Source organism: Callorhinchus milii, unplaced genomic scaffold (assembly GCF_018977255.1).
Source record: "Callorhinchus milii isolate IMCB2004 unplaced genomic scaffold, IMCB_Cmil_1.0 Scaffold4, whole genome shotgun sequence".
Lineage (NCBI taxonomy): Eukaryota > Metazoa > Chordata > Chondrichthyes > Chimaeriformes > Callorhinchidae > Callorhinchus > Callorhinchus milii.
Window position 1 is genome coordinate 12,576,168 of NW_024704745.1, and position 11,622 is coordinate 12,587,789.

Consider the following 11,622-nt stretch of genomic DNA (forward strand, 5'->3'; position numbering starts at 1 on the left):
ACATTGTGAAATGCCTGGTTTGTCCAAAATACGGATTTGTCTTTCTGCAATGACTGGCTCCCCTTCAGCATTCCCGATATCAACAGGGAGAAATGGAAGACACCTTCTTTCCTCTTCCAACGACCTCGGAAAATAAAGAGGCATCAACCTTCTATATGCAGCCTGTGGGGAAAAGACACCCTCTTTGAAACCTCATTGCAAGGAAAGCTTAAATGATTGGATTTTAAAATCAGAAACACTGAAAAAATTAACTTTCCATCAACTTTTTTGTAATAAGTCATTCAATACATAACAATATAAAATCATTATGGATTTACAAATCAATAGATTACAACAATAACTTGCATTTATATAGCTACCTTCATGCGGGGTAGCATCCTGGAGCACTTAAATCCCCATTACATGTGGGATGGGGAAGAAGATCATGGATTTATAACATCGTATTTAGAGCCACAAATAATCGGTACAATAATTATTGTCCAGAAATACAATTTAGGAAAGCTTTGAACCACTGAGTATTCAGAATTACATTGCAGCACTTGCATACAATAATTTACTGAACTGGATAAGTTACCTCTTCAAGATCAGTGACTGCAAATACAACAGTCTCGATAGTGTCTCCATGTTTCTCCAAGAAACGCCTAACTGTTCCTGAAAATTTAAAGGAGAAAACTTTAAACATACACATTTTTGTTGAGATCTTACTTTCTTCAGTGAAAATGTTAATTTTGCTCATCTCTGAATTTCATGGTTGCACTTTCACAAAACTCGACACAGCCGGGGAGGAGTAGAAATCAGCTCCAGGTGTCAGAGGCAGGACAGGGAAAAGCAGTTTGCAGAACTTTTTAGTACAAGCATGGCTAACCCAATGTAGCAAATGTCTCATTCGAATATAGACAAATGATAAATGAGATAAACCCAATAAGGACTATTCTAATTAGGTTAATTGCATTTATAATATACACCATATAAAGTGAATAGCTTTAAAGCAGGAGGGGAATCATGGGGTAGAAGCAAGTTCCTAAACAAATCATTTAACCTTTGTCTTTTCTGATTGAATTGTGCTTGCTAATATAACAGTAAAGAAATGGTCTTAGTCATTAATGTAAGATAATTGAATTCAAACAGCAATTTTAGTTGTGTGAGACAGTTCCCAATTTAAAGTATTATAAGACTAAAGGTTACAAGTGGAAATATATAGGATAATCAATAATGAAAGTTCTATCCAAACATCCCAATTGCTCCCTCACTCTCTTCTACCATCCCTCTCCCCAATCAAATGACACCTACTAAGAGCAATGTTTGTAGCATCCTCCAAAGGGTAGCATCTTTTTAATGTGTTGATAACACATAATCCTACTGAAGACATCGAGTGTTCCCTGTGACAAGTTTAAAAAAAAAAGTAGTTAGCATAGATTCATTCACTTACCAAATCTTTCTAAAAGAAAATCATATGGGATTCACAAGCCAGCTATCTGAATCTACAATGTACCAGTTGATATTATGGTATGAACCTCCCAATGTGAAAAGCATTATACAAATGTAATTTGTTGTTGAAATGCTTCTTGGATACAATAGTTTGGAGATATCAACCTGAGGAAGACAATTTAAGTTAACCATTTATTCTTAAATACAGCAGATGCACAAGTGAACTATACTCCACAACAATGTTTAAATAATCTACACAATAGTTTTTAGAAATTATTTGAATAAAATGTTGAAAATATCAGCCTTGCTTGGCTCCAGAGCATCAATCATCCCTAATAGACAGTTACTTCCCATTTGCTGAATATAATAAGACCCACCGAATCAAGCACATTTTTTGGGTCAGAAGTGATGTAACGGGGCTTCGATCTATATTTTGGTTCTTCTAAATAACTGTACAAAAGTTGGTGCTGCTAATTTCACTTTAGTTGTTTCTCTCAAATGACACTATTCAAAATATAAAAAAGAGTTCTCCCCCCTCCGTGGCATGGCCAACAAATTGGTCATTCATTTCCTGGCTGTCTATGGGACATTGTTGTGCCCAATTGCGCTGCCGCATTTGCCTACAAGTACACAACCCTCCATTTCACAATATCCTATGAAGTACTTTGACTTGTACTTCCAATGTGATATGGCCTTATACAAAACACAAGGATTATTATTTTTACCTGGCTAACAGAAAGATATTCCTGTAGCAACTATATAAGGAGCTCTCAGCTGCTGTTCTGTACTTTGGATTGTATCTCGGGCCTACTGTGTGGATAATATATCTGGCAGCCAAGTTAAAGCCTTTAGTCATCTTCGCCTCTCCAGTGCGGCATCCTAAAAAACAAAATTGTTCCACACAGATTACAGAAAATAAATTATTGTGTAATGCATACCATGGTCAGTAGGGGTCAGCAAACTACTAGCGATAATAACTTGCAGGCAAGTACAGTAAATCCTGTGAAACGCACTTACAACACTGGTTCACTTATAGCACCGCTGGAATGTGGATCCAACCAAATATGTGCAGAAAGCCTGCTGTTTAATGAACCCCTCCCCCAACTTCCTTGTTATATTGTATATATGGATATTTGACAATCAGGTGAATAGAACAGACACTGAAATAATACTCAAGCCAGAAATAATTTAGTTAAGTGATAACAGAAGGCAAATTCATCAAATTTTAACTTTACAAATAATCAAATTTATTTTTTCTGTTTTTAAATGTAAAATAAGTTAGTCAGATACAGAAAGCATCTCCTCACGTCTATGGAAACTCCCCAGAATTCAAAGAAGTAGTCAGCTATTTTACTTTAAAAAAATATGACTTGGCAAGCAAGTCACAGGTTGTATTGTGAAACTATTGTTTTAGCAATAGTGCAAAGTACACTGCAGCCTGGATAATTTTGCCTTTTCAGTTAACTTTAGAACTAAAGAGACATCTTTCCCAACGATAGTTAATTGAAATTCGAATCATATCTTGCTTGCATTCCAATAACAAAAATCCTATAAGTTGTTATAGAATAAATACAGCCAAAAAATTAAATACAAGACCTTTATTGTCATGAATGCCACTCAGTAATTAAGAGAAAGTACAATTTCAGTTAGGAACATCTTTTTAAAAAAAAGCAGCTTAGATTCATCTTTATAAATGAAGTCTTGAAAATAGAAAAAAAAAGCTGCGCTAAGGAGTCCTGAAGTGTAGAGATTACAGCACATAAAATTCATAACCAAATTTACTCTTTAGAGTGCCTCAACATCAACGGCACTAAGGAGCAATCCTTGGGAACACATCTTTCTCGTCCACTCCTTGGACTGTGCAGGCTTCCTGCAGGGCAGCAAAGCATGGCTGCTGGCAGGGCACGAGCCCTCTTGGCTCTGGTGCAGATTGGCACTGTTTTGCAGGCACTCACTGGAATCTTCCAGCCTGACAAAATGCTCAGAGCCCAAATCCTCATCGGATGAACTGTACTGCGAGTTACTGCATGCCCGCCTTTGGGCTGAGGATTCTCTGGTTCACAATTCTTGGTCCAAAGAATTCTCAGGTAGATCAGAGCTCAGCGAGAACCTTGCACTTGAGCCATAACCCCAGTAGAGATTGCACTGCTTTCTTTCTCTCCTTAGACTTGTTGGGCTCCTTCAGATCATTTATGAATTAGATCTAGACCGTCTGCCTCACTGGCGTACAGCGCCTTGTTGTCAATGGCACTGAGGAGCGATCTGTCACACACTGTATCTTTAGCACATCAATTTACCCAGATAGTGAGTAGGTAGACTTCTTCCCCCCCAACCCAATGTTATCCTCATGCCATTTCTTTGTCATTTGCTCAGCCTCTCCTTCCTCTGGCCCAACTCGTCATCTCATTGAAATAGTCTTGAAACACTTAACCATAGAAATAACATTTGAAAAAAAATAACAATTACACACACTCTTCCCTTTATTAATTCTGGTAGAAAAACAAATCTCCCATTTCTCCACACAAACAGATTCACAAGAGGCTCCTTTTCTCAATTTGCTCTCATTCGTCAAAGATACCTACTCTACCATCTTCCCAATACAGCCTTATGCACAAATGAGTCCAGGATCCTGATCTCAACCACCTTTCCTGGTAACATACACTTTTACTAAACTTCACACACCTAATAATAATCCCTCTAAAAAACAAAAAAAATAATAAATTGGTCATTTTTAATCCACGACTGTTCGTGTGACACTGCTGTGCGCAATTGGCCGCCGTGTTTCACCCACAAATATACAGTCAATTCACTTTACAGCATATTCTGTGAAGCGCTTTGAGACATCCAGAAGACGTGAAAAGCGCTATATCAAATGCAAGGATTATTATTATTATTCACACAAAAAAAATCCTACGATGCGCTTTGAGTCTTTGACGACATGATAAGGTGCTACTTCAAATGCAAGTATTAACCTGATTCAGTAATTTCCCTCTGTGTAAAGACATATTGGGTCGTCTTGTTCTGTTGCCTTGGCATTGATGATTTGAATGAAAAGTAGCCAGAGCAATCTTCAGATTAGGGCTTGACAGATAAATTAAGTGATAAATAAACCTTTTGGTATAGCACTGAGATAAATCGGTTCAGTCACTCATCTGAAATGAGCTTTAAGTCCTCGATTCAGGCAACAGAGGGAAGCTACAGTTGACCTCAGCATTCCTTGGTTATGTGATGCGCTTTCTGAGGGAAGAGACAGGATTCTAGCTATAGATGGTTATCCAGTGACCTTATGATCAGATTAGGTCCTCTACAACTCACCTTCACCACAGTGTATACAGACAGTCAAAATGGTTTAGCACTTATTGTTCAGTCTCATAAATAAAGAACAACTACTGAAGTGAGATATTGGTGGGCTGCCAGGGGTAGTGAGATTGCAGAGTGTGATTCATCACTTTCAGAAGTGGTGCATAGGAAGACAAAAAAACATTTATTCAGCCTCATCATGTGCCAGACATGTAGCAAATTTAATTAAAAATTTCAAAGCATAGAGACATGCAATGTGGCACAAAACATGTTAGATCAACAAGAAGAAAAAAAATCAACTTCTGAACCATTTTTCAGTAGAAGAAATTAAATTAGATGCACTAAGCTAGTTAATAAAGCATCAGTTATTGAAGACAGTAAGTCTTTGTTGCCTTACTTAAATCAACCATTCTAGTCACAAAGCAGCCAAGTCACAGGTCAATAATGGATCTTTTAACCTCTTCACTACCGTGAGCTTGGTTCCTAAACAAACAAGCTTAAAACACCTAGACATTAATTAATAATTTGGATGAGTCTCAAGACTAATTTTTTACTATAATAATAATAATAAATAATAATTCATTAAAATCTATCTGCATCCAAAATACAAAGTCACTCCATTTTACAGTAGATCCTGCAAAAACTTTGAGCCATCCTCTCGAAGCAAAAGGGCTATATCAAATGCATGAATTATTATTTGGAGTATTTTGGAACAGGCATATTGAGGGACCTTGAATGGAGGCAGAAACAAAAGAAACACATTTAAATCACCTAATCAGTTGCTGTGTACAGCTAAGTATAATGCCTCTTACCTTTTAATTTTTGCAATTCTTCCCTGAGCTCTGGGCCTGCATACAAATGAATGCTGTCACTAATGCTGTTCTTCTCAGACAGCATTTCATTACTGGTGTTCACAATAGCTGTACCGTTCAACAAGGCCACATCCCCCATCCTGAAAAAGAAACCTTCAGATATTGCACGGTATATGCAAATTTTCAGTATCAGTACACAGATTTGAGTTCAAAGTATCATCAAATCCAGCATCATCAAAGTCCATTTTATGTCTACGTGGGAACAGTTCAGTTACTTGACGTAGAAACTTGTTGATGGAATGTAACACTTTGTCCTGGATGTAAAGGCCTCACTTGATCCCTAGGAAGGTTTATTAAAACTGAACTTCTACAAGAAAATGTGCATATAGTTCTTAGATAACTAATTTAAACTTTGGTGGAATGGGATCAAAGTGAGTTGATCATTACATCTGGGATGCATTGCTTATTGCTGGATCGTCAGAATTTTTCATCAAACCAGTGAAATCTCAGTTATGTATGTGTCAGCCTGGCTCAATAGTAGCACTCCCACTTCAGAGTCAAAAGCTTGTGGGTTCAAGCTTCACTTTGGGACTTGAACTCAGTTTCAGCTGACATTCCAATGTAGTGTTGAGGGTTATATTTTGTTGTTGGAGGTACCTTCAGATGAGACGTTAAACTGAGGTCCCATCTGCCTGTTCAGGTGGCACTATTTGAAAAGAGAAGGGTATTTCTACAGGTGTCCTGGCCAACATTCCCATAAATAAAATTAGTTATTCACTTCATGGCTGATTGTAGGACACTTGTGTGCTAACTGGCTGCCGCATTTGTCCACAAATGCACATTTGCATTTCAAAGAACACACAAACTCCAGTCTGCAAAAATAAATCATCTGATTTACTTGCATCAGCTTTTAGAAGATCCAATTGGGATGGTGGAAATAGTTGAGGTGGGTTGAATAATTTAACGAAGGCCATCTGAGAATTAAGAATCATGGTCAGTTCCTTAGATTTAGATGAACTACAATTGTTTACAGGTTCAATTCCAATGTATGTCATCTGGCAGCCAGTTTGAATGGGAAAGAGAACAGTACAACTTAAGAAAGCAGGAAACTATTTCAGATACAAAAACAGAAGTCGCTGGGAACGCTCAGCAAATCAGGCAGTTCATGTTTTGGGCCCATGACCCTTTGTCAGATCTGGGGCATGTGGGGGGAAGAGGCTTTTAAGGATTAACAGAGAGGGGGGAGGCAGGGCAAGGAAGACAAAGGAGAAAATAGGTTAGAGGACAGGGATGATGGGTTAAAGAGGTGTTAATAAAGCCAAGATAAATTTTGATATTTAAAGATATGTAGGAACACTTCATGCTTGAATTTTTCACTTCATGTTCATATATTTACCATAAAAAGCAGCAAGCAAATAAAGTGAGGAATGTCTTCAGTGAACTACTAACAATGTACTCTGAGTCACTACACCACGTGAAGAGTGCTACATAAATGCAAGTTGTTGAGATATTTTTGACTTATTTTCATAACCCTGAAGTAAGAGGAAGTGGAAACAGTTACAAAGCTTAATTTTAAACCTACATAGTTTACTATGCATTAATTCTACTTTGAGACTAAAGTATAAATATTCCACTTAAAACAAACAATGGTTGGCCAGAGCTATTGTTGCTGCGAATAAGCGGTGTCTCTTTAAGAGAAAACATTTACTACCCTGTAAACTTGGGACCATTCCCTATAAATACTTCTAATCTTTTGCTGAATATCAGCCTATTTCATACACCAACTTTATTATCCATTAGAATTACTCAAGTTTGGCTCCTGCGCAAGCATTCAAATACTTTAGCTCACAAAAACACAAATAATTTACTTAAAGGTTAAATTGCTGAACTGAAAATACTTTATTAGCAATACACTGCACAATATTTAAACAACAAAGTTCCAATGGACAAAACATCCTCTGAATGAGACATTAAACCCATTTCCCATCTATCTGTTCAGATAGACTTTAAAGATACCACAACACTATTGGGAAATGGGGATTGTTCCTACTGCCAACAATTCTCAGATTTAAAAATTAGCTGTGTTATGGCATATTGCTCTATCCAAATTTGATGCCACATTCACCAACAATAAACAGTCACTACACTTTATAGAAAACACCGAAGCACTTGGAGTTGTTCCAAAGTGCTAAGGTACAACAACATACGAAAGGATTATTATTCAGTTATCAACCTCTCTTTTTAGTAACCTTATGAAACAAAGATTTTGCTCAGGCTGCGCTACCGTTTCTCTTGAATGGACATGGCCAGGCGTGTGAGTTACAGGTAGGATATTATAGGTGGGGAATTCCTCGCTACTAAATGTAGCAACTCAGACGATGTTCACCAATGTGGAAATTAAACAATAAGTATACTACAAATACACAACACATAGCTATTATGCTTCATATGTGAATTGTATTTCTTTAACTGGTACCTTCGTTGACTTCAAAATTTGCACATTCTAATCTGCTGTACAGGGTGCCTTCACACCAATATTTTGTACCAACAGTAACCACAATTTCTTGATAAGAGTATCACTGGGTTACAATGTACACAACAGTGCACCTCCATACTGAACACTTAATTAGGTAAGGGTATTCAGGGATACGGGCAAGAGTGGGTAATTAGACTTGAGGTACAAATCAGCTATGATCTTATAGAATGGCAGAATGGGCTTGAGGGGCTGAATGGCCTACTTCTGTTCACTGTTGATAATTATTTGATAAGAGTCTGCAACTCTTAAGTAAAGGAAATACAATAATCTTCCAAAATAAAATATAGCCAATATTGTCAGCTAGTGTCTAACACATGCAGAAACCAATCAACGTGCTTAAGAGTATCCAAACCAGACAAAGTTCCATGCAGGCTAAGTACACATGGGAATTTCCATAGACCGGAATGCACACCTTCCCTCCAGAGGGAAACCGTTGCTTAAGGGTACTACTGCAGCTAAAACAGCATAACTTGCAATTGAAAGCACTGTCTGGCAAGCTTCCCACAACTTGCCCAGCTAGGACCACCCCATCCATTGGGGCTTTGGCTTACAGGGTTAACAAAAGCTGAGTGGAAAGAATCGATTCCCCCAGTGACCAATCTGTCCCTCAATCCTGTTAATGATCCAGCAGTACCTAGGTGTACTATGGATCCGTCTGCCACATAGAATTGATTAGATTCAGACCTTCCGTTGCCAAGCACATCATCTTGGAGCCAGTTCAACTCCAAGGAGACCCACTCACCTCCCCTATTAAGAAGGATAATTACCAGTTGGCCATTTTACATCCGACAAGTGCAAGTTTGAGCCCCTGCCAGGTGAATGGCAGGTAACAGGCACTACCATGGGATTCCTGGTGAGCAGCACAGCTCAGCATGAAATGTGTGAGAACATTACAATTATCTTCCTACCCACAGCTCAGACACTCATCCCTCCCTACCCACTGAGCATTAATTCCAATAGTCATGAGTTTCAAGTATGAAATAAGATAAATGTGTGACATAAACAAGGCATCAATTGGCAATGGTTCACAGAAAAACATTGCATCCAACCTTTTGGCTTCTGAATTACGTGCCCCTCAGTCCATTTCAGTCAATGAAATGCTACATTCTAATGTGTAGTCCCTATAGGTTTTCGTCAGATTCTACAGTGCAATTAAATACTTCTTGTATATTATATTGACAGCTCAACTGCTGCAGACAGTTCGAGACCACAGATCCAGAGTTAAAATCAAAACCTCAATATTATTTGAATTGGTCCAACCTCATCTGCTGATCAACAGTAAAATGGGCAGTCTACGAGATTACTTACTATGTCTAAACATAAACCCAGGAAGAAATGTAAAGGATGCAATTGGACATTTTCCACTTTCTGCGGTTGATCATGGAATAATAATAAGTTTCAGCCACAAAATACAGCGAATCCACTTCACAATCTATTCGTAGATGGAAAGACCGTCACCCAGGTCCAACAGGCGCAGGTGAACCAAGCACAGCAGCATCTCAACCGCCTACAAAAGTAGGGGGGACAAGGGGATTTGAACATGCAATCATGTGCGAGTGGCCTGTGCAGTCATCCACTCAACTGGACCTGGAAGCAATCTGCCATGTCACCCCTTTTCCTTTAAAATGGTGAACCCGCAGAGCATTTCAAAAGCATGCCATTAAAAAAAAATGCGTGAAATCATGCTGCAAGTGCTGGAATTTAAAATATGTTAGCAAGAATGTCCCCCCCCCCACCCAGCCCCCGGGGGTCTTTTCCGGGCACAAAGCTGAATTAAGAACTGTACGACACACGATTGATTTTGGATGAAGTATCCCTATTGAACCTCGGCAGGAACCTCAGCGGTGGGGAGGGAGGGAAGGGAGGGAGGTGGGGAGGGAAGGGAGGGAGGTGGGGAGGGAAGGGAGGGAGGTGGGGAGGGAAGGGAGAACACGTACCACAGAATAATTTTCCTGTTGATGTCTTCTCTGTGAGGGAAGGGTGACGAGACTGAGGGGTCGCGTTGCATTTCGCCGCAGGTCCTGGCGGAATCGGTCTGGTCGCCTTCGTGCAAACTGTCGGCCCAACGGGGTAGGGTCTGAACGTCCACCACCGGGGACCGGGCGCCCAGAGGGTCCATCCTGCAGCCTCGCGAAAAGTCTCGAGTGTGTGGGGGGGACTTGCTGTCAGCGGAGGAGAGGGTGACTGACGGTGGGAGGTGGAGGGAGGAGGGAGGAGGGGGTGGGGGGGGGGGGAGAGAAGACAAGGGACAGGGGCAGGAAAAGGGGAGGAAGGAGAAGCCAAATACACACACCCACACTCACACTCCCTCCCTCCCCAACACCTTTTGTGAGCGGCGACAGTCGATTTTAAAATCAAACTCGCTCCGTCTGTGCGCCTAAAAGAAAACCAGGAGCTGCCGACGACTCTCTCTCTCTCTCTCTCTCTCCCTCCCTCTCTCCCTCTCTCGGGCTGTTCGCTTCGATCTGTCTGTCGTGCAGAGGGCTCGGTTCCTCTCCTCGGCAACGAGGACCACCCCACCTGGGGACAAGGGGTACAGCTGGCGAGGAGGCCGCCCCCTCCGCTGGCTGACCCCGGCGCTGGGGAGGCCGATCGCCTTTCCGCTTTCAGTCAGAGACGACCCCCCCCCACTCCCACCTCCCGCCGGCGGCGGCGGCTTTTAATTCGTCATTTTTTTTGGGAAATTGTCTTCTTTTTTTTGGGTGGTTTCGTAAGAAAATATGTCCGTCCCACCCGCTCCCCCCTCACCGCCTCCGGGTCGACACGATAAATGTTCTCGTCGCTCGGGCCGTCGGCTGCCGTGGCTGTCCCGGCCCTACCCTCGGTCCCTGGGTCCCGGCCCTGCCCCCCGGTCCCTGGGTCCCGGCCCTGCCCCCCGGTCCCTGGGTCCCGGCCCTGCCCCTGGGTCCCGGCCCTGCCCCCCGGTCCCTGGGTCCCGGCCCTGCCCCTGGGTCCCGGCCCTGCCCCCCGGTCCCTGGGTCCCGGCCCTGCCCCCCGGTCCCTGGGTCCCGGCCCTGCCCCTGGGTCCCGGCCCTGCCCCTGGGTCCCGGCCCTGCCCCTCGGTCCCTGGGTCCCGGCCCTGGGCCGCTCCTCCGGGGGATCAACCGTTGAATCTCTCGTGACGGCGTTTCCTCGGCTTCGTTTCGCAGACGGTGCAGTCGGTCACACGCTCTCTCCTCCGGGTGAGCAGGAAGGTGTGCGCGTGTTTTTTTTTGTTTGTAAATGTCTGGTCTATTTAGTGTGTGTGTACTTAACTCACTCACTCAGGTACCTGCTCCGGTCGCCGTTTTTATTGGCTCCATTCGGGGTCGGGGTGGGTAGAGAGAGGGGGACGTGGGGGGGGGCGGACGGGACGCGCGCATGCGCACACGGTCACCGACCACCAACGGCCGCTCAGCCTCGCGCACGCGGCAGACCGAGCTCCAACGGCCGCGTCGCGCGCGCTCCGCGACACATCCACACACACACGCGCGCGCGCGCGCGCGCGCACACACCACGGGGAGGGGGGGCGGCCCGCGGCCGTCCGAACGTACGTCACCTTCACGC

The 11,622-nt window shown here is 42.5% G+C and overlaps 1 protein-coding gene across 1 annotated transcript in view; it reads right to left on the reverse strand.

Annotated features, from left to right (window-relative positions):
* gdap2 (ganglioside induced differentiation associated protein 2) overlaps window positions 1-10,238 on the reverse strand; it is a 29,845-nt gene extending 19,607 nt beyond the window's left edge. Inside the window, exons 1-6 of the mRNA XM_007895865.2 lie at window positions 10,014-10,238; window positions 5,541-5,680; window positions 2,154-2,307; window positions 1,291-1,379; window positions 575-651; window positions 3-162 (exon numbers count right to left, since the gene is read on the reverse strand). Of these exons, the coding sequence (XP_007894056.1) occupies window positions 3-162; window positions 575-651; window positions 1,291-1,379; window positions 2,154-2,307; window positions 5,541-5,680; window positions 10,014-10,195 (802 nt within the window). The 5' untranslated portion in view covers window positions 10,196-10,238. The remainder of the gene's footprint in view (window positions 1-2; window positions 163-574; window positions 652-1,290; window positions 1,380-2,153; window positions 2,308-5,540; window positions 5,681-10,013) is intronic.
* Window positions 10,239-11,622: the final 1,384 nt, after the last annotated feature.